The 21850-nt window shown below is 37.4% G+C and overlaps 2 protein-coding genes and 1 long non-coding RNA gene across 11 annotated transcripts in view; 1 reads left to right on the top strand and 2 right to left on the bottom strand.

Annotated features, from left to right (window-relative positions):
* PPFIBP1 (PPFIB scaffold protein 1) overlaps positions 1 to 21850 on the top strand; it is a 205792-nt gene that overhangs the window by 79012 nt on the left and 104930 nt on the right. The window contains exon 3 of one of the 9 annotated variants that reach the window (XM_078156747.1): positions 9082 to 9157. The exons of the other annotated variants lie outside the window; for them this stretch is intronic. The gene's annotated coding sequence lies outside the window, so the exon portion shown is untranslated. The remainder of the gene's footprint in view (positions 1 to 9081; positions 9158 to 21850) is intronic. 9 annotated transcript variants of the gene reach the window in all.
* CUNH12orf71 (chromosome unknown C12orf71 homolog) lies at positions 868 to 5300 on the bottom strand. The gene is given in 6 exon segments (XM_020977218.1): positions 868 to 1050; positions 1052 to 1213; positions 1621 to 1821; positions 1880 to 2084; positions 2086 to 2221; positions 5243 to 5300. Coding segments are annotated over 6 exon segments (945 nt in total).
* LOC110201477 (uncharacterized) lies at positions 7282 to 20384 on the bottom strand. The gene is made up of 3 exons (XR_002322507.2): positions 20260 to 20384; positions 17049 to 17120; positions 7282 to 7623 (listed from the first exon to the last, which is right to left on the bottom strand). It is a non-coding gene; the product is annotated as an uncharacterized LOC110201477 (long non-coding RNA).

Raw genomic sequence — 21850 nt, 5'->3', positions numbered from 1 at the left:
TGCTATTTTATAAAGCTAGAAAAAAATAACAAAATTCATCTAGAAGAACAAAAGGTTAAGAATATCAAGGGAATTAATGGAAAAAAAATACAAAAGAAGATGGCCTAGAAGTATTAGATCTCAAACTTTGTTATGAAGCAGCAATCATTAAAACTATCTGGTACTGGCTAAGAAACAGAGTGGTGGATCAGTGGAATAGACAGAGTGACCATAGTAACCTACTGTTTTATAAAAACAAAGACCCCAGCTTTTGTGACAAGAACTCACTATTTGTCAAAAACTGTTGGGAAAATTTGAGAACAATACGGCATAAAGTAGGTATAGACCAAGATACGGTCAAAATGAATACATGATTTAGGCATAAAAGATGATACCATAAACAAATTATGAGAGCAAGGAATAGTTTTCTTGTCAGATCTATGGAAAAGGGAAGAACTGATGACCAAATGAGAGCCAGAGAGCATTGAAAAATGTAAAAAAGATAATTTTTATTATATTGAATTTAAAAGGTTTTGCACAAACAAAAGCAATGCAGCTGAGATTAGAAGGAAAGCAGAAAGCTGCGAACCAACTTTTACAGCAAATGTCTCTGATAAAGGCTTCATTTGTCAAATTTATAAGAATACAAGCCATTTACCAAATGATAAATGGTCAAAGAATATGAACAGTTTTCAGATAAAGAAATTAAAGGTATCTATAGTCATAAGAAAAAATGCTCTAAATCACTATTGATTAGAGAAATACAAATTAAAATAACTTCACATCTATCAGATTGGCTAATACAACAGAAAAGGAAATTGATAAATGTTGGAGAGGAAGTGGGAAGAAGTTGGAGAGGAATGGGAAAAATTGGACGCTAATTCACTGTTAGCTATTACAAAGTTCAGGCTTTGGGTCAGTAGATTTTGGAGTGTCCTGGGGTTGGACTCTCCTTTCTCTCTATGAGCGATGTCTTTTTGGGACTTGCAGTTTTGTGCCCTCGGTGGCCTTGTTTTGGGACTACTCCCTTGCTGAGAGTGAGGAGGAAGTGACTTGTTCCCTTAACCATCGGAAGAAACCGGCTTATGTTTAAACAGCACAGCGACTGTATACCTGGGGAAGGTGGAGGCTGGTCATCCTCCCTCTTTCCTGTGGGTAGCAAAGAAGATTCTCCAGAGCTTGCTCTGTTATTCTCATAGCTTGCTGTCTCCTTCCTGTACTGCCAAGTCTCCTTCTGCCAAGGAAATGAGGGGTTACGCCAACTAACATGGAAAAGAATGACTTTCCTCTTGCCTCATTAGAGAGGAGGAAATTTACATAGTGTTTGGTCCATCATTTTAATATTTAATCCCGTAAGAATTGCCTAGTTCATATTTATTTCCCTGTGATTTTCCCTCTACTCCCCGTTGTCTTCATACTCTCTTCTACTTTGAAGGATAATCTTTTTCCTTCAAAAAAACTTTCCTACCATCCCAAACTGCTTCAGCAGTTCTAGTATGTTCTATCTAAGGCTCAGTTTTGGGCTTTCCCACAGCATCCCTTCATTTTGTCCTCTCCACCTCCCTCCCTTCCTCTTGCTTGGTAGTCTTTTGGAAAGTGATTTCCCAATGCAACATCCACAGAGTATTATGTATACTTAACCTCTTTTGTTGCTCTGAGCTGGTACTCCTGTGGCATGGCTGGTTGTATATCTTCTGCCAGTTGAACAGTTAGAAAGTTTGGAGGCATATTCTCATCTTGGATGGACTTAGTGGTGGTTTTAGTGGTTTCTAGAAGGGAAACTGTGGTGATCTGGGAATCTTGTTTTGGAAGTGATCCAGGGATAAGACTATCTGTTTCCAGCTTTTGAGCAAAACAGTCTAGCTACCCTGTAGTCGGTGTGTATTTTGTTCTCGCTTCATGACTGCTTCATGACTGCCCAGTTATTTTCTCTGTCTGCTTGGTCAGGGCCCAGATCAATATCCCATGCTAGGGTTGGAAAAACTGTGGAAAATTGTTCTGGGCTCGTCTGAACTTGGCTATGTCTTCCTTTGGTCTCCCTGTGCTTTTGGTTAGCCATGCTCCTTTGTCTGGGTGGGAGGAAATGGATGGAATCACCCTGTGAGAGACTGTTCCTGTGAAGGAAAATAGCCTACAGAGAGGCTATTGGACTCGGAGCTGCTAATCTCTGTGTCTGTGCCATCACTCTGGGAGGACATAGTGTTTAAAGGGTCAGAGCCTGGGTCTGGTCTTTCAGATCTTCCTCATCTGAAGAAACAGCAGAAAGTTGCTGATACTTTGCTCCTATTCTTGAGTGATCATCCAATTCTCATGCTTCCCATGACCGAGTTTGTCCTTGCAGGCAAAGGAGGCTACTGAGTGTGTGACAGCCCTTCTTCCTATATGGGAAACCACATCAGGAACAGAAACTGTTGGATCTGAGACTCCAAAAAAGAGCTCCCAAGTCCAACTGTCACAGGGCTAAGTTCTGGGACTGTTGGTTACCATGGCAACCCAAGGAAGCAAGAACTGTGGTGCTGTTGAGCTATGAAAAACTGGTAGAAGGACATAGCATCGATTATTTTGTGTCTAGCAGTACTGTCCCTATACCATCCCAGACGATCTTCACTAGTCAGTCTCTTCCTTTCATTTTGAAGAGAGAGCTGTTTCATTTACCAGCGGGGAAGGAAATGGCAGGTTTTGCTTAAAAAATTCTAAGACCCTTCAATTTAAATGAATAAATTGGACTTATTTATTGAATCCAGATTGCCTCTTTGCAACCTGAATGAGTTAAGTTTAGGAAAAATAAGAAATGCCTTACTGTCAGAATTATGTTGCTTCATGTTTTAAGTTCAGAGTGGACATAAAATGTGCTATTTTTTTCTTCTGTATATTTAAAGCATTTTATTGTGTGTGCGCCTATCACTATACACTGACACATTTGTTATTCAGTTGTTTTTAACTCTTTGTGATCTGATTTGGGGTTGCCATTTCCTTCTCCAGCCCATTTTACAGATGAGGAAACTTGCACAGAGTCACACAGCTAATAAGTATCTGAGGCCAGATTTGAACTCAGGAAGATGAATCTTCCTTACCAGCACCCAACCCTAACTGCCCCAGTAACTCATCCCTTCCAAGAAATAAGTATAATCAAGTAAAACAAATCAACACATTGACTCAGAACTTGTTCTAGGTATCTTTCATCATCAGGCTTCTGAAGTAGTGATTGATTACTGTTTTAATGAAAGTTAGAAGATTTTTGCTTGTTGCTAGGAACACTTTTGTGAGATAGATAACTTTGGGCATTTTATCACCCAGTTTATAGGTGAGGAAAATGAGGCCCAGTGATGTGCTAAATTTGAACCCATTTTCTGCTGAGTCTTTGCATTATTTATAATCATTTAATTGAAATCATTCAGCAGGAGAGTGAATTGGTGGTTAGTGTTCCTTCCTCTCATGCTGAAGACCGAATTGTTTTCACTTGGTGGTAGGAAGTGGCTAATTTTGGTCTTGTGTCCATTACCAGGAACATGTGGGAATAATGTGGCTATGAGTTCAACTTAGATCTACAACAAAAGATTCTTACTGAAATTCAAGTGAGTTGAGTTTGGGGAAAATGAGAAATGCTATCAGGTAAACATTGAAATTGTGATGGGTAAGACCGCTTGCTGTATTGGAAAACAAAAAAAAAGCAAAGTTAATAAAATTAAATTCTGGTTCTCTCTTACGATCTTGTGACAAAGCACTTCTAAACGAAAAATGCTGCTTGAAAACATCAAACACCAAAAAAGTTGCCTTGGTTTGTGATGAGGTTACTGATATAATTTGGATATGTTGCTTGAAGGTTTAGTTGCCCATGAACTTGTCCCACCATTCACTAAAACTTCCAATTTCAAAAGTGGCTACATAAATGGCATGTTGCTTTGTACAAATATTATGTGGTTAAGTGAATGTGTCTCTGCTCCAGAGTAGGGGGATGAAGGCTTCTTGTCCCACTCCCACTTTTAAAAGCATCAGAAAAATTTCAATTTTTTTCAACCCTCAGATTCATAAGTCAGTTTCATGTAAGTGGCAGTGAGGTGGTGCAGTGCAAGGACTGGAGTCAGCAGGACTCATTTTCCCAAGTTAAATTTTTGCGCCTGTTTGCCTAGTTTCCTCATTTGGGAAATTGCAAGTGAATCAATCTTTGCCAGGAAAGCTCCAAACGAGGTCATGAAGAGTGAACATGGAAGAGCATAAATAAGTCCTGATATCATGTGAACCAAAGTGAAATTGGGCCATATCTCAAAATCGATGGATTCATAGATTCAATTCGGGAAGAAATCGGCAGTTTCTTACTTTGAATTATTCCTTTTCTTGTGTCACTGAAAAGTAAAAAGCTTATTTTGATTTTTAATGACAAAGTCATCAAGAATTGTAGGTAAAGGAGTCCTAAAATAGGGCCTAAAGTGTTTCTTTTGACATTCATAATCCTGTAGACTTTAAGATATATTCTTTTGGATTTCTGTGAAGAGAAGCTATGGGGGTTAATAAAACCAAAAAAACCCCTAACCCTTACAGAAAACATTTTTCTACCCAAATAATCCTTAAGAAGACTGCTGTTTTATTTTCTCCCCCCAGCAGCTCCCTTGAACCTCAAGCTGTAAATGTAACATTTCAGTTCTGGGGATACAGAAAAAAAAATTAAACAGTCCCTGCATTCAAGAAGCTCACAATCTTCAGTAATAGATATTTCTTCTTTGATCCTCACAACTTTGGGAGTTTTCCTCATTTTACAGATGGGAAACTGAGGCAGAACAGGTGATTTCAACATCCAAAAAGGATCCTGTAATACTTTGCCATTATTTTCCCAAGTGTTTTATGAAGCCAGGGGAGTTTATGAATTACTTTTCAAACTGTTTGAAGTTGTGAACATCAAAAGTAATTGTCTTCACAAACCTGTTGTCTTTAAATATTTATGACAATAAAATCCATCCTTCTGATTTTGTGAGTTTGCCCATTAGAACTTCACGCATCATTCTTACGCTTTTTAATTGATAACTTTGTATGTGAAAAAGAAACTATGAGTATCCCTAAACATACCTTGTTAAATTCTTTATCCAACCCTGGAAGGAAGCCTGTCATGTAGGCCTGGGGAATGATTTTAGCTTTTCTTGGTTTGTGCGCTTCTGCATCATGATTCTGATCAGTGTCAGTTCAATGTGTTACCATTTCATTTGCTACCTCTAGCTGTCTTGAACTTGATCCTAATTTGTGACTGAGGGGTAGTAATACCTCCACCTACGTTTCAGGTTGCAGCTTCCAGCAAGACCCCAGCCATCGCGAGCTCCATCACAGAACATCTCTATTAGGTCATCTTTTTGAGGCCTCACCTGCCTGTCTCTTCTTTCCTTGGTTTATTCACGTAGCATATTTAGCATATTCTTACCCCCCCCTTGTACTAATGATTCTGAAACTTCCATTCTTCTTTATCTCACTCCCACGCCCCACTCCAGATCTGCCTGCTTCTTCCTCTGTGCCCTCATCATTATCACATTTCCTTTCATCAAACTTTTTCACTCTTTACATTTTCTAGCATTCACAGAGACCTGGCTCCATTATTCCTCACTGCCATTTTCAGTCTCCCTTCCACTATCAAGATTCTCACTTCCTGGTAACAATTATCAGGCTAGTTCCTCACTTCAATGTCACACTTCTTTCCAACCCAATTGCTTCCTTCATTGATGATATCTTGTCTTAAAAAGTGGGCCACAGCCAGATTTTGGTGTTTTAATTGGATTATCTCTTCAAAAACTCCATCGAGAAGGCTGGGTTGATGGTGATAACCCCATTTTGCAGATTAAAAAACTGAGCCTAAAGGACTTTTCTGAGTACATGTCATGGCTCTGCCATGACTAGAACCCATGTCTTCCTGAACTGAGGTTCAGTTAGTCAACAAACAACTGCTATGGCCAGACATTGTCCTAACTGTTAGAAATACAAAAAAGGCCCTATCAGGAGCAGACAGCATGGAAACAGTGAGCGAAGATAATGGAAGATTGAAAAAAAGCTTTTGGGGGCAGGGGTTGGGAGGCAGGCAGTTGGGGTTAAATGACTTGCTCACAGTCACACTGGCTAGTTAAGTATCTGAGGCCATATTTAAACTCGGATCCTCCTGAATCCACTGTGCCACCTAGCTACCCAGAGAAAGGTCGGACTTTGGCTGTGACTTGAAGGAGCCAGGCAAAACAGGAAGCAGATATGAGAAGAGAAAATTCCATGCATGGGGAGAAAAGCCAGTAAAACTGCTTGGAGTCAGGAGATGGAGAATTATGTTTGAGAAACAGCCAAGCTTCACTGCATCACAGAATATGTAGAGAAGAAAAGTAGGAAAACTCCAGTTTATGAAGGAAGAGTTAAGGTAGTGAAACCAACCAGCAGATTATTGCAGCGTGAGATAATAAGGGCTGGAACCAGGATGGTAGCAGTGCCAGAGGACATAAGAGGGAATGAAGAATTTAAGATGACTCCAGAGGACACTTTCTTTTTTATTTTGCAGGATTTATCCTGTTGCCTATCCCTTACAATGCATAGCAAATTATCTTTCCTGTCTCTGATGTCATGTTTTGTTGCACTCTTGTGTACTCCTCCTATGCAGTGGCCAAATTTTATTCTATATTCTTGAATTGTATGTAAGCTTCTTGAGGGCAAGCAATTATTTATTCATGGGATCCTGGAAGGGTCTTTAAAAGGTCAGTTCACTAAATTAGGACCACTAACTGCACTTATTGGAATAAGTGATTCCCAAGTTTAAAGAGTTTGAAATTTTGAAAATGACACATTGACGTGAAAGTTTCTTCTCCCCATTTCAGTTCCTTCATTTGGCAGCACATGCTTCCAAGTCAGTAATTACATTGTAGTGCTGTAACCCAGGCTCAAAACTTAAAGCACGGGCAGCAATTCTGAGGGTCTGGGGAGGTTCTAGCACTCTCCTAAGAAGCAAAGGGAGGATCCAGCTATAGCAGAGAAGTAGTATTTGGAAGAGTCATCAAGTTCGTAGGCATCTCAAAGCAGAAGACACAACTAGAGGGAAGCCCCAAGAAAAGGTGTTTACCAAACTTCCCCTCTCAGTTTTCTGTCCCTGTCCATCTGCTGCTTCATTACCCAAATGTTTCCAGTACAGTGAATTTTCCCTCAACCACAAAAAGGCCATAGGTCTCTCATACAGGAAGATATTAAATGTAAAGTTAGGCGGAGATTCCAGTCTGTTAGGAATTGTTCTGAGTGATTGTGACTGAACTCATAATTTTTCAATCTGAACAAACTCCCCAAAGCTGAAGAGGACCGTTTTCTAGATGCTTTTATAAACATTCCATAAACTAAACCGTCTTAGTTGTGATTTCATTTTTGATGCCTATTATCAAGTCCTTTAAAGTTTTAAGTGTGCCATTTTTTAATGTCCCCCAAGGTTCCATCATATTGCTCCCACCTAGGCTGAAAATAAACAAGTAACAGAGGCAGAATCCAAACTTGAGGTCACCTGCCTTAAATTCAGCACTTCCCATTCCACTACACGTGAGTGAAAGCTGTCTCCAGGTTATTGTTTGGACCATATGCATAGGTCAGGATTGGGAAATCTTTTTTTCCCTGTCAAGGGGGAAAACAAATCAGTCGTGGCTTCAGTAGCTGTTAAAGAAAAAAGAAATACCATATAGGGTTAGAAACATTTGAACTGTCAATTTGACCTCTTGAACTGGATGTACTGAATTCATTTTCATTTCCCCTAAACCCTTCTGTCTTCCAAACTTACTGTCAAGGGCACCACTGTCCTCGAAGCCATTTGGGCTTGTAACCTAGATACCATCTCTTTCACCCGGCCCCCACATTCCCCATACCTTATATGAAATATTTTGCCAATGTAACATTTTTTGCATATTCCCCTTTATCTTCTCTGATACTGCCACCACCAAGCTCTCATCATCTCACACCCAGTGTATTGGCATTAAGGTTGGTCTCCCTACCTTAAGTCTCTCCCAACTCTGGTTCATTCTGTTTAGTTGTGAAATTAAGCTTGCTAGAAACACATCTGAATGTTACCCACCTACTCACATTCAAAAAATTCCAGTGGTTCTACTCTGCTGTCGAAGTGAACTTTCTGAATTGCAGGTTCTTCCCACCTATGTCCCTCCCACCCCTACTCTGTAAACTCCAATGGCTCCCTGTCACCTCCAGATCAAGTAAAAAAATTTGTCAATCCACACCTCCACTTACCCACCCCTTCCTCTTACTGTGCTTTACATTTCTTGATATATACTTTTTAATCCAGTGGCAGTGGCCTTGTTGTTGTTCCTCCAACAAGATACCATATCTCCTGATTTCAGGAATTTTCACTGGTTGTACTCCATGCTTGGAATATTCGCCATTCTTATCTCTGCCTCCCTTCTAATTCTAATACCTTCATTCTGTGTTAATCACTTCCAGTTTATCCTATAGGTATTTTGTTTTGTTTATAGTTACTTGCATGTTTTTTACCCCATTAGATTATGTGGTCTTTGAGAAGGAGGACTATCTTTCACCTTCTATGTATCCCCAGTACTTAGACTAGGTTTCTAGAAGGTGTCTAGAAAGTATTTGAGAGTTTGGTATAGTGGATTGATCTTGGAGTCAGCAGAACATGGGGTGGAACTTCCTCTCAAACACAGCCATATGCCACTAGACAAGTTATATATAATAACCTCTTTCAGCTTGTTTTCATATGTATAAAATGGGGAAGATCATAGCACCTTAGTTTAAAACTGCTGAGAGTTTTGAGATATCCTTTAAATGTAGATGGTTTGCAAACTTTTTAGAGTACTATGTAAATAAATTTACTAAAAAGAACATACTCGTGATAGCATATAATCTAGTTTCAGGGTTTTTAGTTTTAAACATCAGTTTTTAAAAATTTTGCGTTCCAAATTTTCTCCTTCCCTCACCCATTAAGAAGGCAAGCAATGTGATACATATTACCCATGTGAAGTCATGCAGCTAATATTTCCATATTAGTCATGTTGTAAAAAAACAAGGAAATTAAAGTGGGAAAAAAAATAGTAGTATTCAGTCATGTCTGACTCTGTGACCCCTTTTGGTGTTTTCTTGTCAAAGATACCAAAGCGGTTTGCCATATCATTATTCATTTCAGATGAGGAAACTGAGGCAATCAGAGTTCCAGGATCACACAGTAAGTTTCTGAGGCCAGGTTTGAACTCTGGAAGAATCTTCCTTATCTACTGCCACCACCTAGGGTTTCTCAAATGCTAAAAATATTTTTATTTATGTCTGTATCTAATCTATTCCACTCAGCCACTCTATTTTTTAGCCAAGACTATACTGCTTTGTAATGTAGTTTGAAATCTGGTACTGTTAGGCTGCCCTCCATGGATTGCCTTGATATTCTTGAGCTTTGTTCTTTTCAGATTAGTTGTCGTTTTTTTCTAATTCTATAAGATAAGTCTTTGGTAATTTGATTTTTATGGCACTGAATAATTAATTTAGGTATATGTTTTTATTATATGACTCAGCCTACCCATGAGTAACTAATTATTTCTTCAATCATTTATATTTGTCTTTCTGTGAAGTCTTTTGTAATTTATAGTTTAGTTTATATAGTTCCTAGGTGTCTCTTGGCAGATAAGACTCCCAAGGAATTTGTAAGTTATTTTAAATGTAATTTCACTTTGTCTCTTCTTGCTGGGTTTTATGTAGAAATGCTGATGATTTATGGGTAATTATTTTATTGGGTATTTATTTTATGTCGTGCAACTTTGCTAGTTGTTAATTGTTTCAACTAGTATTTTAATTGATTGTTTGGGGTTTTACTTGTTTCCCATTCTTATTCTTGAATTTGTCTTATAAATATAGGTCATGTTGTAATATATAAAATACAGTATATTGTATATTATATTGTGTATTATATATAGCTAGAATTTCCAATACAATATTAAAAATGGACATTCTTGCTTCAACCCTGACCTTGTTGGGAAGGCTTCTAGGTAATGCTTAATGTTTTAGATAGTATTTATCATTTTAAGAAACTTTTAATTCACGTTTTTTGTAGAATTTTAAAATAGGAATTGATGTTGTATTTTGTCAAATGCCTTTTCTGCATTTATTGACACAAATGATTCTTGTTATCAATATCAATAATATCAGTTAAGCTGATAGCATTCCTAACCAGCCCTGCATTCCTGGCATAAATCCCACCTGGTGCTAATGTATGAACTTTGTGATATATTGCTGTGATCTCCTTGCTAGTATTTTATTTAAAATTTTTCATTATTTAAAATTATTTAAATTATTATTTAAAATATTCATTAGGGAAATTGGTCTATAGTTTCCTTTGGTTTTGTTCTTCCTGGTCTATGTATCAAAATCATATTGGTATTGTAAAAGGAATTTGGTAAGACTCCTTTGCCTGTTTTTCAAATAGTTTGTATAGTATTGGAATTTCCCTTTAATTTTTAGTTGAATTGAAGTTCATCTGGTCCTGGGAATTTGTTTCTTAGGGAATATATTATTTGATTTCTTTTTCTAAGACATGGTTATTTAATTGTTTCCTCTTCTGTTAATGTGGGATTTCATGTTTTTTTGTAAATATTCACCAGTTTCACTTAGATTTATTGGCATATAATTGGGCAAATTAGCTCCTTACAGTTGCTTTAATTGGTGATATATTATATACCGTTTTCATTTTTGATGCTGGTAATTTTTCTTTTTTAAATCAAGTTAACCAATATCTATTTTGTTGACTTTTAAAAATACAATCAGCTTTTAATTTTATTTTCAAAGTTTTTTTTCTTTTACTTTCATTAATCTCCTTTAGTTTTTAAAATTGTTATTTTGGTGTTTAAGTGGGGATTTTTAATTTGTTCTTTTTCTACCTTTTTTTTAAACCTGTATGCTCAATTCATTGATCTGCTTTTTCTCTTATTGATTGTAAGTTTTTAGATATATAAAATTTCTCCAAAGTACTGCTTTGCCTGCATCCCACAAATTGTTATGTTATCACACTGTTGTCACTATCTTTAAGGAAATTATTGGTGGTTTCTGTGATGTTTTTTGACCCACTTATTCTTTATAATTACATTTAGTTTCTAGCTAATTTTTAATTTATTCTTCCATAGCACTTCATTGAATTTATTGCATTAAAGGGTGCACCTAATATTTCTGCTTTTCTGCATTTGTTTTATGACATTTTTATGCCCGTGGTTACTTTTTTTTGAAGGGGCCGTGTACAGCTGTGAAAAAGGTATGCTTCCTCCTATTGCCATTCAGTTTTTTCCAGAGGTCCATCATATCTAACTCTGCTTAAATCCTACTTATCTCCCTAAATTTAGTTCTGAGAGGGACAAATTGAGGTTTTTTACTAGTATAGTTCAGTTTGAAAACATGTTAACTTGGAGCTGTGCACTTTTTTTTTTTAAGGACTTGATGTCCATGCACATCATCAAAAATTACCTTCCAGCTATGTCTGATAGTTTAGTTTTGGGATGATTAAATGGTACCTCACTGAAGTGGCAGATTAACAGAGCATTGTTTTTGAATCCCTGAATTTTTTGCTCTTCTACTTTTTCCCCACATAAGCTACAGATGTCCAACCTGGAACATTCTGCATTTCATTCTTATCCCTTCTTGCTGGATTTTCCTCAGTTCTCATTCTTATTTTTGAATTTCTTCTTGTCTTATTGCTATAGCTAGCATTTATTTATTTATTTGTTTATTTATTTTTGGCTAGGCAATAGGGTTAAGTGACTTGCCCAGGGTCACACAGCTAGCAAGTATCTGAGACTGGTTATGAACTCAAAAGTCTTTCTGACTCCAGTTCAAGTACTCTCTATACACTGCGTCACCTAAAATGTAAGCCCTTCTGTGGTGGGGGCTATTTAGTTTTTTACTTTCTTCTGGCTAGTCCCTGGCACACAGTGGGTCCTTCAAAAGTGTTTGTTGATTTATTGTGCTTTTACCATGAGGGTTTTTGGATCTTAGTTTCCTCTTCTGTAAAAATGAGGGAGTAGATGATCTCTGAATCTGTGATCCTATGAAGTAATGGTTGCTCAATAGAGAAAGCAACTAAGCAGAGAATAAACAAAGGCAGAGACAAAAATCAGTAATAGCAGGTAGTAAAATGTCCTGACATGGATGAGCTTGGATTCTCACTGGCCCTTCCCTTCCCACCCCCACTCATTTTCTGTTCTTTTGTGTTTCATCCTGTAGTCCTAGGTATCATATTTTTAAATCTAGAAGTACCCTTAGACATTATCTAGTGTGACTCTTTGATTTTTCAAATGAGGAAAAATGGAGTCTAGAGGTATTTAAAATATTTGCTCAAGGTCACACAAGGCATGTGGCAAAACTGGGATTTAAGCCTAGGACCTCTGATGCAGATATTTTAACCATATATCATCCATATAGCAAAGGTTACATTTGCATTTTTATCATAGGCTCTTCTTGGCTCATATATTTGTTTTCAAGAAAAAAAGAGCCAGTTGTGCCCATGGCATACCTCATTCAGCTTTTTTTACCTAGGTCTGGCTTAGGGCAGATCCATTCAATCTATTTTTTGCAGGAGAGAAATTAGAATTGTTCTGCTTGATTGTAAAGTGGTCAGGGTTCAGACTAGTGCAAATTAAATGAGGTCAAGCTTTGGATCAACATTGGAAAAACATTTTAGCAATTAGATCTGTCCAAAAAAAGGAATGGGATGCCTCAGGAGGGAGTGAATTCCCTATCATTAGAAGTATTTGGCAGGAGCTAAATGACCACTTGTTGCAGATGCCAGAGATGAGATTCATAATTGTAATAATAGTTTGTATTCATGTAGTGTTTTGAGATTCTCAAAACACCTTGTAGATAGGATAGGGATTCTGAGTTCTCTGTAAACGTTAAGGTCTTTGATTCTGTCACTGCAAAGTCTTTAGATATTCCTTGACGTATCTGTATTGGTCCAGATTAGGGCCAAAAATTGTCTGCCTAATAGAAACTATGTTATGGCCTCTTCTTAGCTTTGAGTAAATATCCAGTACAGTGTTGGGCACATAGTGGGTACCCAGTAAAAGTTGTTGATTGACTGGACAAGGATGTTAGTAATAATTGAGAATACACACATTTAGAAAGAAGCATTGGAGGTGACTGATATTCATTGGCATTAGGTATGTTGTCTCCATGATATGATGAAACTCAGATAAAACAGAACTTTTGCAACCTAAAAAGAATTTGAATTTACCTGTGAGGCAAAAGATAGCAAAAAGTGCTTTAAGATCTGAGACTGTTTCTGCTTTTTTTTGCCTTTTTTTTTAATTCTTGCCCTCAAACTGTCTCTTATAGCCATTTAAAACTCACTTTGTCTTTTGGGTTCTTTCTTGTCCTGTTATGTAAGATGCTTTTTAATAACTGCTTGGTGCTGACTTGAAAATATGCCTTTTCTTTGTGTGTGTGTTTTTTGTTTTGTTTTCTGTGTCTATGATAGTGATCCCAGGAAATATTTTAGACTATGGAACAATGTGTTGCTAGTTATAAAAATAGTTTGATATTTGGTAATGATTTTGTTGTGTTCCTTTTTTACCTGACATCCTATGTTTTAGTTCTGTAAATTCTACAGTGAATAATAAGGATTTGTGTGATCAATTTTGTAGATAACATAGGACTGGGAAGCTAAAAAATGTTCCCTAACAAAATCAATATTTTAAATTATCATGAGACAGCAAACTAACTGGAAACTGACAAGATGAAACTTAGTAGTAATAAATTAGGGTTAGGAAATCAATTTTACAAGTAGAAGGAGGAAACCTTTTGGCTCCAAATCTAGGTGATCTTTGCACACCTATGAGTGGACTGTGTTCCTCCAGAGATTACATGAAAGGTACATTTTGACCCAGCACAAGAAGGAACTTTCTAACAATTACAGCTGCAGTTATGGGTTATACTACCTTATTAGGTAGGGAGTTTCCCTTCATTGGAGATTATTCAAGTGGAGATTTGGATGACTGCCTGTCAGGGATACCATAGAAGGAATCCCTGGTTAGTGTAGAGGGAAAACTTGCAATTCTAAAGATCCTGATTAGTAAATGATTAATAGTCTTAAAATGGATTTGTATAGCTGACAGTTGGCTTATCTTATGAGGGAATTCCTTTATTAGCCTAGGGCTTTTTAAAAAAATTGATAGCTGCTAACTATTGCCTGTGTAATTTCCCTTCCCTGTCAGGGAATTGTAATTGGGTATTGCAAAATTATCTTCATGATTTTCCAAACTTTATGCATATTCCTCCTATTTTCTTTCCTTTCTACCACCATGGCCAGATCACTTCAAAGCACTACTCTTGCTAGGTGCTGTATTCAGTGAAAGTATTTATTATTTTTATTATTTGTTATAAATAACTTGGGGCTTTTTGTAACAACACTTTGGGTTTTTGTTTTTTGGCTAAGCAATAGGGTTAAGTGACTTACGTGGTCATGCAGGTCATGCAGCTAGTGTCAAGTGTCTGAGGCTGGATTTGAACTCAGGCCCTCCTGACTCCAGGGCCAGTGCTCTAGTCACTGCACTATACTTTGTTTTCTGTTGGGGCTTAAGGTTTGTTGAAATTAAGGAACTTCAATTAGAAAACTGTTGATAGAACCCTAGATAGAGCTGGCCAAGACTGTGGAGGCTATCTAGTCAAAACTCCTTTCACAGATAAGGAAACTGAGGCTTTTGTATCTAATTATGTCATTCCCTTACCCCTCTGATGACATCTTACTTGAAGGCTAAAAAGGTTGAGGGGTAGAAGGGGAGATAAGCCCCTACAAAGTCTTCTGATAAAGATGTGCTTTGAGGGGGCAGCGAGGTGGCACAGTAGATAGAGCTCTGGCCTTATAGTCAGGAGGACCCGAGTCCAAATGCGGCCTCATTTGACACTTACTTAGATGTGTGACCCTGGGCCAAAAAGAAAAAAAAAAAGAGTATGCCTTGTATTTAGAAAATGCTTCATAAATGCAATTTGAATTGACTTGATGGTATGAATTGTTTGTCTAGAATAACCAATCAAACATTATGCCCATAAGTCTGAAATCTGGTAAGAATCTGGGGCTGGCATTAGATTATATGTAGACTAATTGAGTATAATGTTGATTTCAATTTATTACTTTTAAAAGGTCCATCAGCCATCATATTGCTTTGGTTTCTATTGAAATGTCCCTGACTGTGAGCTCAGCATGGTGTCTTGCACATGGTAGATCCTCAAAATCCTTTTCTAATGTCTTTTTTTACAAAAAATTATAACTAAATTATATTAACTAAGCAACTTAATGTATTTTTCAAAAGAGAAATTATTAACCTAATGGACAATTCTACCATTCCAAAATCTTTTAATCTTCTATATCATAATAACCGCCTAATTTCCCCACTTCAATTTCTCTCCCAGTGAAGTTTTTGATATAGCTATCAAGTGAATATTTTGAGTTTCAGAGGGATTGGACCTGTGATTTCACTGGCAGAGGAAACTTCTAGGTAAGGAAACTCCCTTTACCATTGCAAGTTTATTGGCATTTCCTCTGAAATTTACAGAGTTCATGAGATTCTTAAAGCACTGAAAGGTTAAATGACTTGCCCAGAATCCCATAGCCAACTGGCAGGACTTGGCATTAGGTCCTTTTTTTACTCCAAGGCCAGCTTTCTTTCTCCCTCCTTCCTTTGTAGTCTTATTTCATATCATTCCCATTTGTGTATTTTGTGCTTCAGTGAGACTGGGCTACCAGCCATCCTCTAGACTCAACATCTCATTTCCTGCCTCGGTACATTTCACAAGCCTAGGCTTGAAAGACCTTCCATTTTCTTCATCCACCTCCCAGAATTCTTATATTTGAAGGTTCAAATCAGGTTCTGCCTTCACTATGAACCTTTTACTCATTCTTCAAATTATTAATGGACTCTCTCTCATTGATTTACATTTATTTATATGCATACTGTATTCTCTCCACTTCCATCCTCCTCAAATTTAAGTTTCTTGTGGACAGAAATTCTTTCATTTTTATCTTTTCATCCCCAGAGTCCACACAGCACTATCTCTTGCACCCAGTAGGTATTTAATGTTTACTAAGTTGAATTCAACTGAACACTGCTTTGTTTACTGAGTGGTAAATATCCAAGTCCATGACTTTGGGAAAATCCCTGGCCTTTCTTATATATAAGGAGACCAGATGAGGTGTACTCAAAAGTCTTTAAAAACTGTAATGTTAAGAGCTTTCCTGGCCTGGTTCCCCTATGTCAGATATATAGGCACATAGTGAATACATTTAGAAATTCTGATAATATATCCTATAATTTCTTAAGTAGCTTCAATTTCTAAAAATCAAGAGAGAAAGAAATGATGTAGGATAGGATGCCAGTTTACTTATACTTACAGACTACTCATGGAACAAAAATGGCCATTTTGAGGAATCTTTTTCAAGGGTCACCAAATACAGTAGAACTTTTGTTTCCTAAATGGATGGAACTAGAAAAAGTGAAAGGGGGAATTTGGAGTAGTTGGTAGCTTGTAGGGACTGTTTTAAAGCTGTTGAAATGAAGGTTTTTCATAATCACCTAATCTAAACAGACTGTTTGAGAGAGCTCATGTATTGAGTTTTTGAAAAAGATTGAACTAGTTATTTTTAAAGAAGTTACCTTAAACATTAACAGCAAAATTCCTCAAAGCCATTTAAAAAAACCTGTCTGTGAACACTATCCCTGGCGAGCTAATCCAGTTGTACATATTGGGAGTGGCCAGTTTATAACTGAATGGTTTGGCATTTTGATTCCTAAATCCTAGAAGACTTAGGCTGTTTGGATTCTATTATTCAAAGCTAACTTTTGCCAGACCCAGGAAATTACAACAGATTGCTTGTGATCTTCCTGTACTAATCATGGTTCTTAAAGGTTTCCAACTTTATAATAATATAAATAATTTTTCTCTTGGTTCTGCTTATTTCATTCTTCATAAGTTTATAAAGTTTCTGCATTTGAAGGGAGGCACTTGACAGAGTAACTGATACACTAGTTTTTTTTAATTGGAGGAAAGCAAAGATGTGGGTCATAAAGCCACAAAAGTATATTACTCACCTAAGATATGCACTTGTTATGTGACAGTGGAGGTGGTTGAGAAGCCATCTGGTCCATCATCTTTTTTCTTTCCTATTTAAAAAAATCCCACAAAATTTGTTTTTTTTTTGATAATGTGTTGTTTTTATGCTACAAACTTTTACAGACTATCTCCTTTCTACCAAGAGTCTTGTTACAAAGTAAAATAATTAAGAAACTAAAAATGCAGTGACCTCATCTGAAAGTGCATACCACATTTCCATATCTGTAGCACCTCCTCTTTTAATTAATAGAAATTTATTTTCTCTCCTTACTCTCTATCCTATTGAAAAAGAAAAAAAATCCTTTTTATCAAATATGCAAACAAAACAAATTCCCTCATCGGCTGTATTAAAAATATGTCCTATTCTGTGCCCTAAATCTATCACTTCTATGTCTAGAGTCATAGTGGTTTATCATTCGTTCTTATAGCTTTCAAAACTGTCTTTATAATGTTCTTATTGAATAATTGTTTACCTGGTTCTGTTTATTTCATTCATCATTATAAAAGTATTCAAAATTATTTGTTTTTGTAATGTTGAAGTTATAGTATAAATTATTCTGCTCTTTCTGTTCCCTTCACTGTATAGGTATAATTAATTCAAAATTGCTTTCCACAATGATTATACCTTTTTACAGGAAACCCTACAGTACATCAATGTACTGTTTTCCCATAGCCCTTTTGAGATCTAGAGGTTTACGGGTACTAGACCCCAAAATCACGAAACAGGGATCCTGTCCAAATGAATTCCACCCAAGCCTTCTTTCAGCCAAAGACAAGGTTTATTAAAGACCCACCATATTGGCCAGATTAAGGAATCTGAACATTTGTAAGCTATCTACTAGGTTCTTAAGTAATCTGAACACCTTAATGAAGATAAGATGGACCTTATATACAGAAAGACTGTGGGGGGGGAATCTAGGAGAGGCCAAGTAGTTTGGGGTGACAGAAGGAGAAGCCTAAGAAGATCTGGATAGGAGTAGACAGTAAACTGGGGTGAACCAAACTGCTGGGACCTGGACAATGGAGCTAGGAGTAAGTGTTGGAAATGGCCAGAGGCCATAGGGAGGGAAGATAATAGAGGGGACATTGCGGGTAGCCACAAGGAAAGGCCAGTTGGTGGGATTATAGCCTCAGGAGAAGTCAGAGATTTGGCCTTGTGGTGAAGTCCAGGGTTTTTCCTTTCTGGGGGTCTAGATCCCATCCCCATCAGCAGTTCTGTTCACCCCAGTTTACTGGCCACTCCCATTCAGATCTTCCTTAAACCACTTTAGCTGACGAGTTGGCAGGGAACTCTTACATAAGTGATTAAAGGGATAGTTAGAATCCTGGTTTGGCAAATGGAAAAGAACGGCTGTATCTGTTCAGGAATATTAACGGCTGTAGGATGTTGTATAGTTCCATGCACTAGGGGACTGGTACAACAGTAGATTGAGACACCCCCCCCCCCCAAAGATTATCCTAATAGGACCCACAGTGGATGATGATACCTTATGTATTAATGAGACTTTGCCCAGTGATGGAGAATGTGACATCATGTTAAGGAGATTAGAGGATAAGGAGATTAGGAAGTTGTGGAAACCAAATCTTTACTTAAAAAAAAAAAAGTAGGAATTGTGAGAAATGAAAGTTAAGTTTCCACATAGGTAGATAAGAAATCGGCACAGACAGGCTAACTTCTCCATGGGGAAGGGGCGGGGGAGGACACAATTCTAGGCACATAATGTATGTTAGGGGTGGGGCATATAAGGAAGATTATAACCCAGAAGGATTAGGACCAATCCTGATCCACAACTATAAAGTTTGCTCTGGCTTCTTTTGCTGAGTGCATTTCTCTCCCTCCTGCCTGCTTCCCGCGAGAATCGAAAGTACTCACTGAAACTTAATAAAAAATCTGAGAACTTTGGAACTGAGTCTGGGGTCATCTTTATAACAGCAGATACGTTTTTCATCATGAATCCTTTGGGATTGCCTTGGATCATTGTATTGCTGAGAGTAGCTAAAATCATTCACAGGTGTTTGCTGTGAATATTGCTGTTACTGTGTACATTATTATCCTGGTTCTACTCACTTCACTTTGTATCAATTCATATAAGCTCAGTTTTCTGAAATTATTCTGCTTATCATTTCTTATAGCACCATAATTACATTACAATCATACAACTTGTTTAGCTGTTCTCAGTGGATGGGCACCCTGTATTTCCTGTTCTTAGCCACCACAAAGAGGTGCTATAAATGTAATTGTTATTATTAAAAGTGAATTTGCAAGTCAGAGTCAGTCATTTAGCCTTTTTCCCTCCTTACTTTTCTGAAAAATTTGGACTTCTCAGAAATTTACTATAAGCAAACAAAAGTTACACATGATACTCCAGCTGTATCATCTCTGTCCTCCATGCCCTCCTTATGTACCCCTCACAGAATCTTTTACAAGATCAAATCAATTATAGGTTTCCTACAACCACACAAATGAAGCCTTTCCTGATCTCCCCAGTTGCTAGTACCCTGCCTCCCCAAAAAACTTGTATTCATTTCTATTTATTATGTATACACACATGTATATACTTACTGTCCCTCTCCCCTCTCTTAGAATGTAAACTTGTGTATAAGGGTTGCTTCACGATTTATTTTTGTATCCCCAGTGCTTAGCTCATAGTAGGATAAGTCCATTAATATTCTACTACCTTCCCTTTTTATTTTAAAATCTTTGTTAGAAGGGGAGGCAAGGAAAGATATTCAGAAATGAATAAGAGAAATTAATAGCAAGAGGTCCCCAAGTCTTACACATTGCACGTATTTTCAGACTTTTTTTATGTATTGATTGGCTATGCTGCTTATTTCCTCATCCTTTTTTTCTTAAAAAAAAAAAAACTATTTGGGGGCAGCTAAGTGGATAGAGCACCGGCCCTGGAGTCAGGAGGACCCAAGTTCAAATGTGTCCTCAGACACATAACACTTACTTGCTGTATGACCCTGGGCAAGTCACTTAACCCCACTGCCTGACCACCCCGCCCCAAATAAAAGAAAGAAAAACAATACTATTTGTTATATGGGAGAGAAGGAAGAGGGAAACTGGTAGAAGGTATGGTAATGCAAGTAAATAAAATATGTCAATAAAATTTCCTTAAAAATATAAAAAAACAAATTAATGTAATTTAAAAAGAAAGAAAAGGCAGAGGTTAAATTTTCCATTACCTGTGGGAAGGAAGATAAAGATGCTGTGCGTGACAGCGATCCTAACTCAAATTAAACTCAGAGACTTCTCAAGGTGGAAAGCAAAGGTTATCTTTATCTTGGGAGATGGCTGTCTGCTCCTTGGATAGACATGGAGAGAGAAAGACCGCATACACAGGCTGCCTTATAAAAGCTAATCTCCGCCCCCCACGCAAAGTTTCCGCCCACTTCGCAAAACAAGTCTCCACCCACCACTATCCCTTACCCCCTTAACGGGGGGTAGGCTTACAGTCTAACTGGGAGGTGGGGCTTATATTCCAGGCCCCAAATTCAAAGACAAGGAAAGAGACGGGAAGCCCAGGACCGAGCCTCAGGTTGGGGGTGGGGCGGGGCTTATTCTCTGTGTTACATGCTTAAAAACAGAGTCTGAGCAGGGGAGGATTTTGAAAATAATAATCAAAAATTATTGACCTTTTGAGGAGGCTTCACCTCTGAGAGTTCATCTCTTACAATATGTATCACAGAATGTCAGAATTGAAAGAATCCTTTTTCCTGTCTTTTTACCAATGAAAGGACTGAACCTCAAAGAAGGAAGGTGATAAGTCACAAGGCCCCAAGTCACTAGAAGTAAGAGGACAATGTCAGGACTTGACTGCCAACTCAGGGCTTTTTCACTACACCAAGCTTCCTCATTTCTACTTCACCTTTTTCCACATACACATTCGGAAGTTCATTGAATTTAATCTGCAAGAAATTTCTTTTAAAAAGGAAATATATTGGCATTCCTCCATGTACATTTGTAATGTACATTCCTCCTGTGGCTTGTATTTATTCTTTAACAAAGGAAGGTAAAATGTTCATCAACTTGGGAAGTTCACAGAAAAGTTTTCACTCATGTTTTTAGCCTTCCTTCCCCCCAACTCTAATTCCTTTTTTCCCCAGTATAGGCTCCTAGTAACTTCCTGCATTCTAATCTTTTCTATGCAAAGTGGAAAAGATATGATCTCAATCTCAGGCATTTATTAAACAGTTTGCCTTCTACCAGGAGAAAGTATATGTACAGCGTATGTAAGGAAATACTAAGTATGTGCAAGGTAAATACACACAGCAATTAGGGAGAAATATCATAGCTGTGGGCTGGAGTAAGATCAGGAAGGGCTCCTGGTGAGTGGTGTTGGAGCTGAGCTTTAAGGGGCTTGGGGTTTCTTAAGATTCAGAGGTGAGGAAGAAGAATTATTTCAGATGTGAATGAGAGCAAAGGCAAGTAAATTGAGATGTAATGCTACCAATGGGGAAGTTCAAGTTTGAGCCTTTACAAGCAATTGTCTGCACAGAGCATAGGGATAGATAATTTTTGCCCCTGGAATCATGCTTAAGTGAAGCACGGCCATTACATAACAATGATTCAATGAAACATCCCAGCTGATGGATGTAAAACTCTTCTGCTTTTAAAATTTTGATGATTTAGTCATAGTTTGCCTATTTGCCCAACAGTAAATACTAGATGATTATATATGCATATGATAAATGTGATACATATATGTATGTACATATATTTATGTACATTTATTTGTTTATTCATTTTGATCTCATCCTGTGATTTTTTTTCCCT

This window comes from Phascolarctos cinereus, unplaced genomic scaffold (genome assembly GCF_003287225.1).
Source record: "Phascolarctos cinereus isolate Bilbo 61053 unplaced genomic scaffold, phaCin_HiC Scaffold_1;HRSCAF=81, whole genome shotgun sequence".
Lineage (NCBI taxonomy): Eukaryota > Metazoa > Chordata > Mammalia > Diprotodontia > Phascolarctidae > Phascolarctos > Phascolarctos cinereus.
This window is presented reverse-complemented; position numbering and strand designations above follow the sequence as displayed.